General features: G+C 40.0%; 1 protein-coding gene across 1 annotated transcript in view; it reads left to right on the top strand.

Moving 5' to 3' along the window:
• ULK2 (unc-51 like autophagy activating kinase 2) overlaps positions 1-18704 on the top strand; it is a 42919-nt gene that overhangs the window by 15835 nt on the left and 8380 nt on the right. Inside the window, exons 7-17 of the mRNA XM_009882702.1 lie at positions 274-347; positions 1273-1374; positions 1721-1779; positions 2090-2172; positions 4423-4473; positions 4854-4942; positions 9887-10058; positions 10957-11017; positions 14508-14645; positions 15716-15861; positions 16096-16176. Of these exons, the coding sequence (XP_009881004.1) occupies positions 274-347; positions 1273-1374; positions 1721-1779; positions 2090-2172; positions 4423-4473; positions 4854-4942; positions 9887-10058; positions 10957-11017; positions 14508-14645; positions 15716-15861; positions 16096-16176 (1056 nt within the window). The remainder of the gene's footprint in view (positions 1-273; positions 348-1272; positions 1375-1720; positions 1780-2089; positions 2173-4422; positions 4474-4853; positions 4943-9886; positions 10059-10956; positions 11018-14507; positions 14646-15715; positions 15862-16095; positions 16177-18704) is intronic.

Genomic DNA, 18704 nt, shown 5'->3' with positions numbered 1-18704 from the left:
CAGACAGCATGCTCTGCAGCTGGGGAGATGGCTGAGCAGCAGTTTATGCAAATGATGCCACTGCTGTTTCTTGGCTTGCTATTTGGAAGATAATAGATTATTCTTTTAGTGTAACAGATTTTACTCTTCCATGTAGTTGGCTGTGTATTATACCTGCCTTTTTCTCTCTAACTGGTAATTGTAGCAGATTTCAATAAGAGGCAGATAAATTCTAGACTTTAAAAATTTGAAAATTATCTTTCTTTTCATTCACGAATGTGTTTCTTTACATAGCTGACTTTGGTTTTGCTCGTTATCTGCATAGCAACATGATGGCTGCAACTCTGTGTGGTTCTCCTATGTATATGGTAAGTGACAGTGTATTTCAGATTATGTTGCTTATCTCAAACCTTCTACAAGTACAAAATAATTTACTCATTGCAGATTGGCAAATGCTTAATGTTGCTTCAGAAGTATCAGGAGCAGCATGCAGTTCACCTTTGCATAGTTTTACTAGCTCCTAATTTTGCTTGTGATTTGGAGCTCATGATTGTAAAAAACAGAGAGACAACGAACATTTCTTAGCGCTGTGGGGAGGAAAAAATCTTAGAGAATTAAAAGGCAATGCATCTTAGCATTAATTTTTTGGCAAAGTAGTTTAATTCTCACTTTTTTCCCCCTGAAATAGGGCATTATTTCCTTCCTAGTTTCTAAGAAAATAAAAAAAAGATTCAAAAGATTGAATACAGGCCAGAAGAGCCTTACACTAGCGCTGGAAAAACTACTTCACGTTTTCATTCTAGTTATTTAATGTATTCTGTTACATGTGGGGTTTGGCTTGTTTGTTTTTTTAAAAAAAAAAAAAAACAACCAATTTGGAGTCAATCGCCATTAATTTTTACTAAGTAGTGTGGTAGTCAGTTGAGCACTGAACTGTCTGACTTTGGCATTACCATGGGAAAATCATTTTGCTTTCCCTTGTCTTGTTTTTATATACGTAAAATGGTGGTAATGATATTCCTTATGAAACGCTTGGTTATTTATCCACAAGGAGGACTGCATAAACCAAGTAAATAACGCTTACCTCTTACTCCCATACATGCCAATCGCTAGATGCTTTTTTAGAACATCAACATTTCTAGTTTTCTGTGTTTTTTGAAATGTAGATAGAACTGTTACCTTTCAAGTCATATGATGCAGATAATACTGCTCTGACAGAAGAACTGTAGAGTTCATATTGCTGTGGCTTTGCTTTTTTTGTTTTCCCTTCTGAGATTTTGCTGTTCTTTCCAGGCCCCTGAAGTGATTATGTCTCAACACTATGACGCTAAAGCAGACCTGTGGAGCATAGGAACTGTGATTTATCAGTGTCTTGTTGGAAAACCACCTTTTCAGGTAACACTTTGTTTCCTTTTCTCTCTTTTTAGTCTCATGGAAATTCCTAGAGCTTTTCCTTCCAGTCATGAAAAGAGAAGCAAGTGGTGATGTCCGAGTGTAGTGTTGATGTTTCAAAGGCCAGATCGCTTGAGGATACCAAGGGAGAAGTTGCTCATACTTAGTCTATGTGTATTCAATCCAGAGGATACACATAAGTATATTCAGTACTGAAGTCACTGCTGTCGGGGTTTTCTCCTTTAATGCCCATATGCAAAAACCTCCTTTTTGTGTATGTGTGCATAGGTACAAAAGCTATTTTCTCCATGAAACTGAGCTTTAATTAATGTACATTTTTATTTGACAGGCCAATAGTCCTCAAGATTTGAGAATGTTTTATGAAAAGAACAGGAATTTGATTCCTAGGTATGTCACCGTGGCCTTTCCTGTCACTTACATTTGTTGATTCAACACTTTTTCATCTTTGGGAGTGCCTGGGATTCGTAAAAATATTTGATACTACTATCTTTACAAGGATGTAGTATGATACCAGTGACTTGTGTTGCATTTTGCCTTCATTGTACCTTGCTGAGTGGAAAGTGTTCTGTACTAAGGCTATAGAGCATGTATAGTGACGACTTACAGCAGAATGCTGAATTCCTGAAATTTAATGCATTAGGCATTATTAAATGCATGCCTGAAATTTAATGCATGTTTTGCTTCCTCTTGTGTGCAGTATTCCTAGGGAAACATCAGCTTATCTGGCTGACCTGCTGTTGGGTTTGCTTCAGAGAAACCAAAAAGACAGAATGGACTTTGGTATGTAACTTTTGCTTTTGATCTCTTGACTTTCCTTGTTAGTTGTATTCATGTGACCAGAATAACTGTCTTGACCTTTTGTCTACAGCCAATTACATGAAAAGTGACATGTATTTTTTTCTTCTCAGTTCTTGTAAAGGAGGCAGAATAGCCAAAATAAATCATTACGAAACCACTGTCAGTCAGTATCAAGTGATGTGCATAAATTATGACTTCGTAGCTGAGTAGTGAAATAAAAATTAGCTTAATTCTTTCAATTGTGGCCTCTTTTCTCTGCACAGTGTTAATTGTAGGTAAGACCCAGTTCTTTCCTTACCATAAGCTATTTGCTCTTTTGATGATGAGATCCCAGGGTGAGTTGCAACCAAAAGTCAGACATGCTCAGTTTTTGTTTCTGCTTCTGAAACTTCACCATTGCTCTTTAGTTATGCATGCAAGCTTGGTTTTGATGCAGTACTGAAATACACAAATTGACTCATTCATCACATGTGGTCCTTGTGTATTTGTGATAAGAAGACTCTATTTGTTAGGCTGTGGAGACAGGAGGATTCAAAAGGCATTTTAGTTCTTTACTCGAAGCTGAAGACTCTACTAGCTACGTTTTTCTTTTTCCTTTTTGTTTCCTGCTATGTTTTGCTCCCAGAAATGACAAACTTTCTTTTCGTGATTTGGAATTTAAAACATCAATACTAGCATGATTAAGGTGTTGCTCTTTTGAGAACCAGGCAGGGGATTTTGTGTGTAGGTGTGGCTGACATAACTCAACTTACCTGCTTTACATAAAAACTTAAGTAGAAGTCGGATCCAGAAAAAACTCATGATAATTGGGTAAAATGCCCCAAATTACAGTGACGCTATTCAGAGGGCGATACATAAATCTGTATGTGTAGAAGAATTAATGCATCAGAAACAAGGACTTCGAGTAATTGATTCCACTTTGCACTCCGGGTGTGCTGATCCCTGCAGTTTCTTCAAACATGGGAAATTCACTTATCATGTGTGGTAGTGGGAGAATGCGTTTGTGCTTAGAAAGAAAAACAGAAAGCAGAATGGTAGTGATGAAAGTCATGTTTTCCTTGGCTGAGCCACTTAAAGGGCCTCAAAGGGGCTGCTCTGGAATGTGCTTAGCAAAGGGAGTGAAAGGGAGAGCGTATAACTGAGCCCAGTTGCCTGTTGTTAAAGTAAAAATAGCATTGGAAATCTTGTTGATCTTCCAGCAAAATAAAGTGGAACAGCAGGTGTTGTACAAAAGCTCAAGAACACCTGATCCTCGTGTTAAAGTTAATCATTACATTGTTCTTGCGTTACAGCTAGCCTCCCTTCCTTATCGGGTTGTGGAAGAAAGTGTTGTTGAAGGAAGAGGAGATACTGCAGGCTTCAGATTCTTTCTTTTTTTTCTTTTTTTTTATTGTTACTTGCTTTGGTCTGATGAACAGCATTTGTTTTTCCTCAGCTGTTAGAACATTAAAGTTCAAAAAGCTTAGCAGCTAGCTTCTACCAACCCTCAATTTCCTCTAACTAGCTGTAGGTCACTTCTTGTAGAATAAAACTTTCCATGTAAACTGCTAGCCAACTAGTTATGTTAAGTCAATTAAATGCATCTCAACATGTCTATTTACAACGAAAGCAAAATGTTTCTGTCGTAACAGTAATGAGTTAACTGTGGAAATTGTTAAAGAAATTGCGTTTAATTCTGCTTTAAACTGTGAACCGGCTGCACAGGTCGTTCTGCTGTTGGGAAGTGGGAAGGAGAATGGCTGCTGCTCTGTTGTGATTTTTGGCCACCTAAGGAGTAGCATTAACAGGTTCAAAAATAAGCATCACTCCTTGGGAAAGGCAGAAGTGAAAATACTTTCAGTGTTTGACGTGAGAGATGCTCATCATCTTGAAGAGAAATTAAAACTGAGTTAGCACTATATTGAACATAGAGAACATGCCTTCCCATACTCATCGTGAAATTTACTTGTATACATGATCCTTAAGTTCAGCTATAAAATATCCATCGGTAATTCAGTCTGATTTGCCTTGCTGGCTGTTGTTTGAAGCTATTCAATTGATTTTTTGTTTCCTTTCCGAATGCTGTAGCAACATATAACATAGAAGGCTTTAATCTTTTATAAGCTCTTCACCCTCTGGCTCTGAAATATCGATTCTGGGAAGGCAACAATTTATCACCATCTGCAATATAGTCTGTAAATTCTGTGTCATTTGTACATTTACTCACCATGGTTGTTGTTTCTTGTTCTATAGAAGCATTTTTCAACCACCCTTTCCTGGATCAGATTTCAACAGTCAAAAAGTGTAAGTAGTTTTGTTTTTCCACTTATTTGTGTAAATGGTCAATGTTGGGGGCTGGAATGGAGAAAGACCTGCCAAATATCACACTAAGTGTTTATGAGGCATTTTCTTGAATCTGACTTGTTGTTGCACTCTATTGTGAGGCTAAGCGTTGAATCCTTTCTTGTATTATGCTAGACTGAAATATAATACTTATTTACTAGTTTCTTTGACATTTCAACTGAACTTAAATACCTCTGTGTGTTTAAGGATGTGCTGTGCTTATAAGTTGTCTAAGCGTTTATGAATGAAAAGCAGTGAGGAAATGAGTTTGTTTGATTCAGCCTTTCAAAATCTTAGTCCCATTTGTTGTTTTTTTTTTCCCTTGGGTTTTCCTCTTCTAGCTTGTCCTGTACCAGTGCCCACATATGCAGGCTCAGTCTCTGGCAGTTCCTGTGGTAGCTCTCCTTCATGCCGTTTTGCTTCTCCTCCAGTAAGTTCTCTGTTTTACAGAACAATCTCAAGAAAATATTTTCTGTAATGCTTAGCCAAGGGTTATTGAATTTTAATGTTTCAATTTGTGAAAGTGTAAACTGTCATGTTTAAGAGCACAGAGCAAGGAACGCCCTTGTCTTTTGCTAGAACAACGGCATTAACATTTTGGTTCTGTCTTGCTCCTTGTGTTGTACTTTGTGGGTTTGTTGTTGTTGTTCTTTTTTGTTAAAGAAAAAAATACATATACATATCAAATGTTAGAGTAGCAAATCTTTAGATATCGAAAAAAATACATATACATATCAAATGTAGCAAATCTTTAGATATGCTAATATGCTAATATGGTTTGCAACGTAATGAATGTTACAGATTTTTTTAATTGGCCTTTTTGGCTGTCCTGGTTTCAGCTGGGATTGACTTAATTTTCTTCCTAGTAGCTGCTGTGTTTTGGATTTAGTATGAGAATAATGTTGATAACACATATTGTTTTAGTTGTTGCTAAGTAACTTTTATATTAAGTCAGGGACTCTTTCAGCTTCCTGTAGAAGCTGAGAGGGAGCACAGACAGGACAAGCTGCCCAAAGGAATCTTCCATACCATAGATGTCGTGCTCACTGTATAAATGGGGGTTGGCTGGGGGGCAGGAATCTGCAATCGCTGCTCAGGACAGGCTGGGCAATCGATCATCAGGTGGTGAAAGCAATTGTGTTGCATCACTTATTTTGCATATTTGTTTACCATTATTATTATTTTCTCTTCCATTACTGTTCTATTAAATGGTCTTTATCTCAACTCACGAACTTTTGGGTTTGGGTTTTTATTTTCCCCTTTTTTCTCCCTCTTCTCCCTACCCTACTAGAGGGTTTGGGGGGGGTGGGGGGGTGGGGTGTTGAGTGAATGACTGCATGGTCCTAGTTGCAGGCTGGGATTAAACCACAGCAGTCCTTTTTTTGGCACCCAACGTGAGGCTCGATGGGTTGAGATAATGACAAATCTGACCAGAGCATATTATAACAAATTTGTTATAAGCGTTTATTATATTAGGTTAATAGTCGCTGGTCACCATGTTGATGTATTTGCTCTCAAAGTTGTTGTGCTTGTTCTGGGGGTTGTGGTATGTAACACCTTACTTGCTGTATACGTTCCCTGTTGTGCTGTTTGTTATCTCTAGGAACTGCGTAAAGATTATAATTTTGCTGTACTTTGTAACACTGGCTTATGAGATGATAAAGTTGCTGGTTGTGAGACTAATCTGGTATTTGCACTCAGCATTGCCATCATCTCCGTACTTCGGGAGCCATCTAACGGAAACTGTTAATAATTATACTTACTTTTTTTCCTTGGAGCGCCAATCTGTTGGGGAGACACCTTCCTTCACCTCCCTCTTCTCCTCAAGGCTAATTACAGCAGCTCTTGAGAATTTTCAATATCCTTCAGATGTTCAAACGAGCATGCTCCTATTGCTAGGTCTTCTGAACGTTTTTCAGGTCTTGCTTAGGGTAAAACAACTATTTAAAAATACCACCCCATCTGCTGCGGGTGCTTGGTGTGGATGTGGGTGCACTGCGGCTACTCCAACCCCCGCGACGTGCACTGCGCCTACGAAACGCTGGTGACAGGCACTGCGGCTTCTGAACCAGAGAACCCACTCATGCTGATATCAGTTGCCCCAATACAGAAGAACAAATACCAAAAAAAGTTAGATCGCAGGGGTGAAGATGAACCAGGGTTATTGTTAGAGAAGTTTCTTCACCCTTGGTTTCCCGTAGCAGAGTCTCAGGCAAAAATCCTCCCAAAAATAATATAAGTGGTACAGCAGCAAGAACAGCTTGAGCTGGGTGCCTCTGGAGAGGGACCCAGAACAAAGAAATTCCTGGGCAATTATACCCTTATAGTCTATGTGTCCGCCCTTCACACGGCTTGCATGTGCTGCTTGGTCTAATGGTAATTTATGGTCTGGGGTCTTATTCCTCAGTAGATTCTTTCTCTTTCTCCAGGTCAGCTGTTCTTATTTTGCTGGTTTGCAGACTCTGCTGATGGTAGTAGCTTCCTTATCTTCTGGTTTTTACTGGTCTCAGGGCCTTCCTTTATGTGGCTAGATAGAAGTTCAGAACAAATTCAATTTAATCTAGGTGGAAGTTCGCAGCTTGCGGCCTAAGGCTTCAGCAACTTTAGCTGCTAACGCTGAGCAAGTTCTATATAAGTAGTATGCCAGTGCAGCCTAGCACTAAGTGATTAACTCTAAGTGGTTAGTTTTCTTTAAACTAAACCACTAATATTCCATGTTCCTTTATATTAATCACAAGAACAGGAGGAAGAACCAGAGGTAATCACCTGATCCTATCCATGGGTGATCTGTGAGATATACAAAAAAATTTCAGTCGTTGTCCAGGCAAGCACATTGTCACTTGCTGGGATAATGGGGCCAGTGACTTGGAATTAGAGGGTAGGGAAGCCAAGCAGCTGGGATCCCTGTCTAGGGAAGGGGTTATTGACAAGGTGATTGGAAAAAGGACACAAGAACTGGACAACCCACTGTCACCCACAGATCCAGATGAAGTCCCATGTAACCGAATCCATGTGGCGCAATTTGGGTACAGAGTGCACCATCGTTGTATGCCAAATCATTGGCAACACTGGGGTGGAAAGAAGAAGAGGCACCAAAGGTGGATGTAATGGCTGGCCACCTCCGGCGATACAAAGAAAACCTTTCTACTTCCCTATGGGCCTTTGTCTCAGCTGTGGAAAGACTGTCCGAACAATATGAAAACCTGTTTGAAAAGCTATCCTTTGAGTTGCTGGACCTCCCAGAGGATAGGTCCTACTCCCCACGTTTATGGACCAGTATCTCAGCTGTTAGGAGTTAGCAGTCTTCTGCTGAAGAGAAGAAGCTATAGAGGGTACACACCACGAGGCACCTGTGTGACCACAGACAGGACATAAGGAAGTGGGATGAAAAACCTGCCTCAACCCTAGAGGCACAGGTACATGAGTTGCAAGGAAAAACAATCACAAATGGGAGTTCTTCCAGGAAAATTCCTCCTCCAGTTTCCAGTGGGCAGCTCGCCAGACAAAGTAGAAGGCTTCTGACCCTTTTGAAGGAGCTTCTGATTAGTATTTACAAGGAGTGAGTAACAAGGATTGGATTTGAACCCATGCGTTCCACACAAAACCATTCATCAGTAACAAATAACTATGATCAGGACTAGAGGGGCCGTGCCTCCAGCCAGGCTGGAGGACAGGGACAACCGGGTTTACTGGACTGTATGGATTCGATGGCCTGGCACATAAGGGTCTAATAGACACTGGTGCACAGTGTACCCTAATGCCATCAAACTATAAAAGGGCAGAACCCATCTGTATCACTGGAGTGATGGGGATCCCGATAGCTAACTGTGGCAGAGGCTGAAGTGAGCCTAACCAGGAATGAGAGGCAAAACCACTCCATTGTGACTGGTCTGGAGGCTTTGTCATTCTTGGCATAGACTACCTCAGGAGAGGGTATTTCAAGGACCCAAAAGGTGGGCTTTTGGTATAGCAGCTGTAGAGATGGAGGAAATTAAACAGCTGCCTACCTTACCCGGTCTCTCAGAGGACCCTTCTGTTGTGGAGCTGCTGAGGGTTGAAGAACAACAGGTGCAAATCTCTATTATAACTGTGCACCAGTGGCAATATCGCACCAAGCAAGACTCCCTGATTCCCATCCATAAGGTAATACGTCAACTGGAGAGCCAAGGAGTGATCAGCAGAACTCACCCTTTAATAGTCCCGTATGGCCAGTGTGAAAACCTAATGGAGACTACAGACTAAAGGTAGACTATCGTGGCCTGAATGAAGTCACGCCACTGCTGAGTACTGCCATGCTGAACATGCTAGAACGTCAATACAAACTGGAGTCCAAGGCGGCCAAGCGGTATGGCACAATTTATATTGCTAATGCAGTTTTCTCAGTCCCTTTGGCAGCAGGGTGCAGGCCACAGTTTGCTTTCACATGGAGAGCTGTCCAGTACACTTGGAAGCGACTGCCCCAGGGGTGGAAACAGCCCCACCATTTGCCATCCAGACTGCACTGCAACAGGGTGAAGCTCCAGAACACCTGCAATACATTGAGGACATCACCACGTGCGGCAACACAGCAGAAGTTTTTGAGCAAGGGAAGAAAATAGTCCAAATCCTTCTGAGAGCTGGTTTTGCCATGAAATAGAGTAAGGCCAAGGGACCTGCACAGGAGATCCAGATTTTAGGAATGAAATGTCAAGATGGATGTAGTCAAATCCCAATAGATTTGATCAACAAAATGGCAGCTATGTCTCCACTAACTAGCAAAAAGGAAACATAAGCTTTCTTAAGCATTGTGGGGGTTTTGGAGAACGTGTATTCCAAATTACAGTCTGATTGTAAGCTCTCTCTATCAAGTGACCCGGAAGAAGAACAATTCCATTACTGTTCTATTAAACTGCTTTATCTCAACTCACAAGTTTTGGGGTTGTCTTCCCTTTTTTCTCCCTCTTCTCCCTATTCTATTAGGGACGTTGAGGGGAGAGCGAGTGAAGAGCTTCATGGTCCTAATTGCTGGCTGGGGTTAAACCACAACACTGGCTAAGGCGCCTTATACTGATACAAACTGGCAACTTCAATTTTATGCGATGTTTTGAAGAGGTGCACCTGTATCATCAGATTTAATATAGAACTGTCTAAATTGACACTACAGTTACTGGTTATCCAGTATTTGAAATTTCCCAATTCAAATACACTTTATATTTCTAAATACTTCAGAAGCCAAAAATGGCCCAAGATCTAGCCTTTTTTTTTTTTTCCCCCCCAAAGCTAGTGATGATTTTTACTTAGGAGCTTCATAGTTAAAACAGCAGTTCTTCATTCTGAATCACTGTATTTACAGGGTTTTTTTTTTTTTACTTCCTTTTTTCCACTGCCCCTCCAGTCTCTGCCAGACATGCAGCATATTCAAGAAGAAAATTTGTCTTCCCCTCCGTTGGGTCCTCCTAACTATCTTCAAGTCTCTAAAGACTCTGCCAGTACCAGTAGCAAGAACTCCTCTTGTGACACAGATGACTTTGTTCTTGTCCCACACAACATCTCTTCAGACCACTCATGTAAGAACCTTCCTTATTTTTACATTTTAAAACAATTTCCACTTGTAACATACCTTTATGTCCTGTGATTGTTTTTGCTAAATGTGTGTCAATTCACCTTGGAACTAATTTCTTTAGTTTGAAGGACACTTTCACTTTCAGCTAAGTAGCCAGATATGCCAATGATACCAGGGTGATTGAAAGTTACAGAAAATAGTGGGGTTTGGCAGTAGAAGAAGAGAGTCAGTTGTAAACAACCGCTGATAAGAAGCCAAGGATTCTCTTAGTGGAGGCAGGCACGTTGTTACCTCCAGCCTAACCGAACCCTTATAGACTGTGCTGTAGAGCTTTAGATAATAAAGAAGTGCAGGTAAAAACATAAAAAACATTTAACATGAAAGGTAAGGCATCAGACTGGGCTTATACAGTAGAAAGACTTGCATGTAGCACGTTGCCATTTTATGACATCTTCCAAACCTAAACTCTCACTAGGAAGCTAGTCAGCTGATTTCTATACAATGTCACCAACACGTGTTAAATATTTGATCAAATTAGTGCCTTGATTTCGAGGGGCTTTGTCATTCGTTATTTTAAACTTCCCAGTGCTGATGCCTTGTACTCTTAAACAATGGATTTTCTTTTAAAATTGTTATAATTTGTATACAGAAAAAAAACCCCAACAGAAGTGAACAACAAAAAACTTGTTAAAGAACTGCTTTCCCCAGTTACATTTTTTGTTTTGGTCACTTTTGAGGTATTTTCATACACAAACCAGTTTGTGGAATACTTACGTGTTCACAGAAATTTGTCAGAAGTTATTATTTCTACAACAGTAATATTGGAGATGTGATTTTATTTTTTTTTTTTAAGATTCTGCTTCATGATGTGGGTTTTCAGTGTGTTTTTCTGCTTACTGTAGATGATACGCCATTGGGAGCAGCTGGCAGGCGGGCTTCAAGCGAGTTCTTGATGTGTGGAGGGTAGGTGTGCTGAGCTTTATCCAAAAGAAGTCTCATGTTCTAAAATTGATACTGCAGCTGTAGAAGTTGTTGGGTTTTTGGCAGTGATGGGTTTACATAGCTGTGTGGGGACTTAAAGATTAATATGCTAACTTGAATTTAATATGAATATGTAAACAGCTTGAATTCAGGAAGTTTTGCTGCAAAGCAGGTATTTTCTCTGATGTGAAGACCTGTCTTTTGGCAACGTGGTTTTTTTTCCACAGGCAGTCACCATTAACTATTTCTGGAAGCTCAGGAACTGTACAGAAACCTTCCTCAGCCTCTTCTCGAAGTACTGCTTCTGGTACTGCTAACAGGTGTGTGATGTAGGCTTAGTATTTCCTCTCTTTGAAAACAGTTCTCTGCTACTTTATTTATTTTTTTAATAGTGGATGACTACTGGAAACTGAATTGCACTAGAAAGTAGGCTTGTTTTTTCCAGACTCTCTACGCTTAATGCATTCTAATGTCTGACAGTTGTGTAGCTAACTTCTGGCTCTGATGCATCCCCAAAAGATTTCCTTAAGGAAAAAGAGCATGCTTTTGTTTAAATTTCAAACTGGTTGAAAGCAGAAACTTCAGAGACATAGCTGACTCGTCCTTTTTGGTGTTATGAAGCAGAGCACAGTCTTCAGTTAGTGAGTCAAGATGTTGAATGCAGTATACATTTTAAGAAGTAGTTGTGAGAGAAGAGGAACTTGCAAAGCCCAGATTGCTATGGATTTGTGTCTCGTGGCTGGATTGTCTTATGCCTGTTAGCTGGGTGTGGCTTCTGTGCAAGCAATTACTGTGAATTTCATGTTTGTGTCTCACAAGATGCCAAAGAAGCCACATAAAAGACGTAAACATGTATTGCAATTTTTCCATCAGCAGGACTGTTAAGTCCTCTTTATTCCACATGGCTGTAGACAAAGTTTCTGCTAGTTTGAAATAGCACTGATTTCTGCTGGTTTGAAATAGCTCTGGTATTCATCAGTGGTGCCTGAAATCTTCCCTGTATTATATGAGAAAATGTAAAGCTTAATCATGCTGTTTAAGTACTCGTATAATATCTAAACAGAAGGGTTAGGTTTGTCATTTGACCAAGTAATGAATTTCATAATGTTTTCAGTACAAACAGAAAGAGGATGAGTGGCTAAATGGGGAATAAAGCTATTATGTTGGGTGTATTTTTGGCTTATGCTAATACTACAGGGCTGCGAGTCAGCATTATTTGTTTAGAAATGCTTGTCACAAGAAAAGTTTGCTACTTTGTGCTGATCTTTGTGCAGTTTGTGAAATCTGCTGACACAGGGTATCAATACAGCTTTAGTCTTACCTTTTATGTTTAAGTGCAGATAATGGGGATGGTTTGTCTGTAAAGATCCATTTGCTCTGGATTGGCTGCGTACAACATATTATAAATACTTTGTAATTTCCTGTTTTAAACTGTGTCAGGTGTTGCAGTTTTTAGAGTTACAGGTTTTGTGAAAATATGCCAGTTACATTATCTGTACATTACTAAGTTAAGAGCTAAACAGTCGTGTGATTAGAAACAGGTGCCTACTGTTCACACTTTCAGTGTCTGTACTATAATAGTTTGATTTAATTATTGGTTGAGTAAATTCAGTAACTGGCTGCTTGGGGCGTGGTCTGAAGGAAGCAGTGTGTGTGTCTGATATTCTACAAGATGCTGCTTTTGGGTTTTGGTTTTGTTTCTTTATTTCCTGAGAAATGTTCTTTCATAGTGTGTGATCCTTTTTTTACAAAAGGATATGCCCTGTGAAACACAGAATTTTTCTGATTAGCTAATCAAACTAAATGAATTGTACCCATAGTTACACTGCTTTATGTCAAGTAGAAGAAGCTGTAACACTTCCCAGGCTCCAGCCAGAATGGACAGAATAGGTAGAGATGGTTCACTCTCTGTGGTTAATGGCTAATTTTATTCTCTGGATCTCAGAGAAACAAGATTTGCATGCCACTCTGCACACATCTGTATTGCATTTTCTTGAACTAGTAACAAACCACATCAGATTTGAGGATGCCTAACCAGAGGATGGATAGCTTTGGGCCTGAGCTGGGGAGCCCAGATGGAAGGCCAACTGCTGTGCTGTGCCTTTGCACCACGCTAACACAGCATTGCTGCCTCCAGTTAGCTCACGGCATTTTCCATGCTGAGTACTTTAAAAGTTGAAGTGCCTTCATGGCCTCTTCAGTGTCACTAGCACAGTTTAAGGAACACCTGCTTCCCCTCTTCCAGAGGTCAGGCCTAGGGATCATCCCTGTACTACCTCCGCGTGTTGTGTTACAGAATCACAGAATGGTTAGGGTTGGAAGGGACCTCTGGAGATCATCTAGTCCAACCCCGGATAGTCGCAGCAGACTGCTCGCCGCATTGTCTGGTTTCCCCTTGTGAGACCTTCTCCTCACGGGGAAACTTTCAGGCCTTCCTCTGACTGTGTGCTCACAGCTGACTTCCAAATTACTCGGTAGTATCTAGAAACTGGGTGGCAATAAAAAGGACAAACTTCTTTTCTTTTGCTAAGGAAGCTCTGTGCATATTAGGAAGTGATATTTCATTCTCAGGGGTAGCAAAAAGAATAGGATAAGTACAGCCAGAAACACAGATTTTTGTTCAGCTGTAGCCTTGCAGTGAGTGCTGTAACTGCTTGTTTTCTAGAGCTCGTGGTAGGACTTTTTTCATATTTCCTCTAAGAATTTCTAATCTTTCTCTGAAGAGGTGGTCAATAAAGGACCAGGTACTAAACTGATTATCTTCCAAAAAACCCACTAGCTTGCAATTCTTTCCGCTGAATTCTGTCTTCTTTTAAAAGTGTTGGTAACTGTGGTTACGTTGCAGTGGTTTGATTCCCTTATCAGATAGTACACTGAGGTAAGCCAGGTCACTGACACTGCGCTTGAACTTGGGTAATGCTAATCTGCAGTTGGAGTCTGCGGCTTCATGTTCAGGTGTGTGGTTTTGGTCATTTTGTCAGGGGTTGCTTACATAACGTGTTTTCCTTTTGCAAGTTCACGGTGTCTCTTGGGATATCTCTGACTGTGCTTTAGTGGCTTTTGTACACATTCCAGCCCTGCTGCTGAACTTCCTGTTCTTAGCGCAATGGGTTTTCCTAGAACGCTATTTTGAAGCGTGGTAAACAGAGCGGGCTGATTGGCAGGAAGTTGGAGGGACCTGCAGATCGCTATGATGCGTGACGAAGGGCTTCAGCTGGTACTGCACTCTCAGCTCGATCTGATACTGGCCAGTATAAGAAAGGTAGTTAGTGACGAACAGCTCCTGATCTTCCTCTGTGAAGTGTTAGAGCTAGATTAGGACAAACTAAGATCACGTTGCATGCAGGGAGTGCAGAAGCAGCTAATAAGCTGCCTGTTTCCTCGATTTTCCTGAAATTTCAACAATGGTACAATTCAGAGAGAGATCTGTGTACCTATATTCATCTCCTGTCTCCACACCTTCCAACTTCAGGCATTGTCAGCCTTCGGTATCCCCCCGCAGCGAAACGGCACCTATCCCGGTTCCCACTCAGCTACGGAATTACCAGCGCATAGAACAGAACCTCTCCTCTACTGCCAGCCCCGTGTCAAACCCCCACGGATCACCAAGGTGAGTTTAGTTTTTTTTAATTCCTTTTTCTTGGTTCTCGTTTGTGTTTGTACCCTGACAGATGTCTGTGCCTTTTTGCTGATGTCATTTTTTTTTTCCTGCACAAAAACATACTAAAGAGACGTTTTAATGATACCAAATAATAGTCCTTCACAATCTCAAGATTGTTGGATGGGCACTTGAAATTTTTCACGAAAACAAAATGAGATTGTTCTTTCACTCAAATGCAACACAAGAAGGTAAAAAGATGAAGTCTTGCTTTTTTTTTTTTCCTCTTTGTGTATTATATGGCATTACATCATAAACTAGAAAGTCAGTAATAAGTTATGTTTTGTTTTCACACATGTAGTGATGAAATGAATGCATTGTTCTGTAGAATATCAAGGAAACAATTTTTGGCATGCTAGTTACCAGCTTGTCTTATTACAAAGCTCTAGTGTGCCAGACTTACTCTCTGCCTTGTGGTCTACAGGATCAGGATGGTGAAGGTCAAAGACTCAGAGACTACTCAGAACTCGGGAGTTCTTTACAAAAACAAAACCTTTGGGTCCTTGCTTTCTTTTTTTTTTCCTGCTTTTTTTTTTTTTATTTTTCTGGATCTCTGACTTTATAATAGGTGCTATACCTGGGGAAGTACCTTTCCCATAAATAATCTGTTTTCAGTTATCTGACCTGTATACCAAACCCAATATAACATCTTTGTTGACATAAAACCAGGCATTTGCAGCAATACATTTAACTTGATTTAGTATTCAAAATTTGATGATCAAGTAGTTTGAAGGTTAGGAATCCATGTACTAAGGGATATCTGTTTTTATTTTCTCCAGTTAACAGACTAGTATGGCATTGAAAGTTAAAATGTCAATGTGAAAGGGAATTAAATCTTGCTTGTTTTCAGTATGGGAAGCTTAGCTTAAGTTATTAGCTTAATAAGCTTCAATGTCATAGCTTTCTCTTTAAATATCAGTGTTTTCTTTAACTGATCATTATACTCCTTAGGGGACTCTGAAGCTTATCTCAAGGAACCACAGTTACTATAGTGTGTGTAACTAGTCTTTTCACCTTGTTAGAGCTGGAGTTGTGAGACGCTCAAATACTAGCCCAATGGGCTTCATGAAGATGGGCTCCTGTTCTCCAGTACCAGCTGACACTGCACAGGGTGTTGGGCGCAGGTTATCCACAGGATCTTCTAGACCATATTCTCCTTCACCACTAGGTAAGCCCATAAATTCTTAGCAATTAGTAAAGGTTTACCTGGGAAAGTAATTCAGAATGCTAATTCTTGCTTGAAATTAACCTAAACCAAAATCTGCCCAACTAGGTCACATTTGCAGAAATAATTTCTGTTAAATGACTCACAGAAGTAAACTAACTAGGTTTTATTTTGATTTACCTTCATTTGTAGGTGAAGTATAAAGTGTAAATTCACGTTTTGATTTTGTTTGCATAGTTGGAACCATACCTGAGCAGCTTGGACACTGTTGTTGCGGACAACTTCAAGGACATGAATCAAGGAGCAGAAACTTCTCAGGTGAGTGACTTCGGACAATGCAACCCGTGCTGTTTTGATAGAGCTTCTACAGCATTTTGTGAAGGGGGAGGAGAGCCAACCCTACATTAGTATGGGTTAATAGGAGGTGCTGGGTACGTGGTGCACTGAGTTTCTGCAGAAACTTAGCCCAATTGTGGCTGTATCAAGGCGCCTTTCCCCATAACCAATTCCCTGCACAATAAGAGAGTGACTGAGGTTTCTTTTTCTCAAGATGAAAAAGCAACTCTGATAATGCGTATCTTTAAACAGGGATGGAAGTGGATGGATTACAATGAATGGTAGTAACATGCTTCTCAGAATCTGGTTTTGATAGAGCAGCTCTGTCATGCCAGTGCTCAGAAAAGGAAGAACTGCCAGTGTACAGCATGCAGCACGTTTTCGTCATCCCCTTAGGAAATTGACTGGGATCTGATGCTAGCGTTGCTAAGCATTCAGTAAGCTTTGCAAGTCATAAGTTATTATGGCATGCCAGCAGGAGAAAAAAAAAAAAAAAGATCAGGGAGGAACAGAACTTGAAGATATTCTGAGAGTGTTAAAGATGGAATCACACTGTAATGCCAGAAGGATTGGGCATAAGAATATACAATTTGGCAACATGTTCTTCTGCTCTATGCAGATTTTGGGTGCAGTTTCTTCTTTATCTAAAATACTAGTTATGCTCTTTATTTTGACTTTCTAAGAGGTGGTGTTGAAACTGCATTGTGGGTTTTTCCCATATTTAAACACTTTCCAAGATCATCTGGAGATAATAGAGCCTTCATTTCTTAGAGTAGCCATATTTCAAATATCTGGGAATGGTTTCATCCATGTGAAATAAGTTCTACGACGTGTCTCAAAAATTGCCTTCATAATTTTTATGCCATTGACAGTCTCAAGGAATGAGTGACATCTCAGATTTGAAATAGTGTCTTATTTAAAAAAAAAAAAGGGGGGGAGAGTGTGTGAAGAGAATATGAAGTAGTGTGTATGCTTCTCTTGTTGCATTTTTTCTTTGGATAGAATTTTGTAGGGCTCTGGGTTTAGTGCCTTTTGCCAGTGTTGAACTGACTTGTACTTGTAACATACTATAGCACTGTGTTTATGGCTGTAAGGCTTTTTAATGTTTTGTTTCTTCATCTGTTTCCTGCGTTCTTTTTCTATTTGAATTTATTTCTTAATTTCAAATGAATGCAGTGGTATTTGTATTTGTAAAATACCACAAATTGCAACAAGTCTGTTTCTTAGTGTTTAAGTGGCTATGGGAAGCTGTCTTTTGCTTCTGGGTGAAGTGAGGTCATCTGTACTGAGATTTTCGAAGGACTGAAGATGTCTTTTGTAATGTAGCTTCTGAACTAATTGCTGCTTTTGCTGCAGAGGACAAACTTCTAATTCAGAAGTCTTCCCTGTGGTGGCAAGGACACTACAACAGTAACTAGTGAGATTTAAGACTGGTTTCTGAAATGACAGGTGAGGACTTTCAATGCTATGAGACAGATGAACAAAGGGATTTCAAACAAGCAAATTCTTGGCTGGGAAGTTAATGAGAAATAGACTTGATCCCTCTGCTGGAGCAGAAAGGCTATTCTAAAACATACTGTTTAAATGGAGTGGAATGAAATTAAGATGAAGTAGCTCATACTCAAATTCTAACTAGCAAAAGCATGGGCTTAAGAAGGTTGAAAGATGCATCTTAACAGCTGGGCACTTTACTGAGCAAACTGCAAGAAGTTTGTGGTGGTTTTTTGAGCATACTTTTATGAAATGGAGCCTATCTTAGAAGGTTGTCTTGGCCACCTCTTAAAAACCTTACCTAGTTAGTATGGTTCATTTTCATTTTTGCTTTTTATTTAAACAAAAAACAAAAAACCAAAAACCAAACGGGAGTGAAATTATCACTTCAGTGTCAGTTCTTTGAGGTTACAAAGAGAGGCATTTTATCTGGGAACCTGTGGCCATAAAGCTGAAGTCTTATGTGCTACTTGTAACTTCGCACAGTTCCTCATCATGAGACATAAAAATATCACAAGGAAGAGACTATTTCATCAAATCTCAGGTTCCTTATTTTTAAAGAGGAAGGGCACCTTTGAGTAGGTGAGACGTTCATAAGAGAGATTTCCCCAAAGCCGTCGATTTAAATGACTGCATATAGCTCTTCCATTTCCATTTGCTTTAGGTGAAGCTTTGCACTCGTACTGAAGTGTGGACTTCCTTTGTACGTAGTAAGCTTTAGAAAAAGATTCAATCTGACAGACTAAAAAGTAAATGACTGCCCAAGGTAATGATCCCAGACTGTTCCATCTGAATAATTTGGTTCTTTTTAGTACCTAGTTTTCTTGCAGGAACCATGAGGTAAGCTGCCTTTTGTGTCTGCAAATGAAGTCATTATGTACAAAACAAGTCATTAACATGCAACGTCGCGTTCACGCACTTGTTTGCAAGAATTTAATTTCAGTACTTGAGAACCTCTATTCAACCTAGAGTCTTGGCAGTTGCACGTGAAATTTCAGTATTGGTTATGCCATTCCTGC

Source organism: Charadrius vociferus, unplaced genomic scaffold (genome assembly GCF_000708025.1).
Source record: "Charadrius vociferus isolate BGI_N301 unplaced genomic scaffold, ASM70802v2 scaffold793, whole genome shotgun sequence".
NCBI classification, from domain to species: Eukaryota; Metazoa; Chordata; class Aves; order Charadriiformes; family Charadriidae; genus Charadrius; species Charadrius vociferus.
The sequence above is the reverse complement of the archived record's forward strand: the minus strand, read 5'-3'. Positions and strand labels throughout refer to the sequence as shown.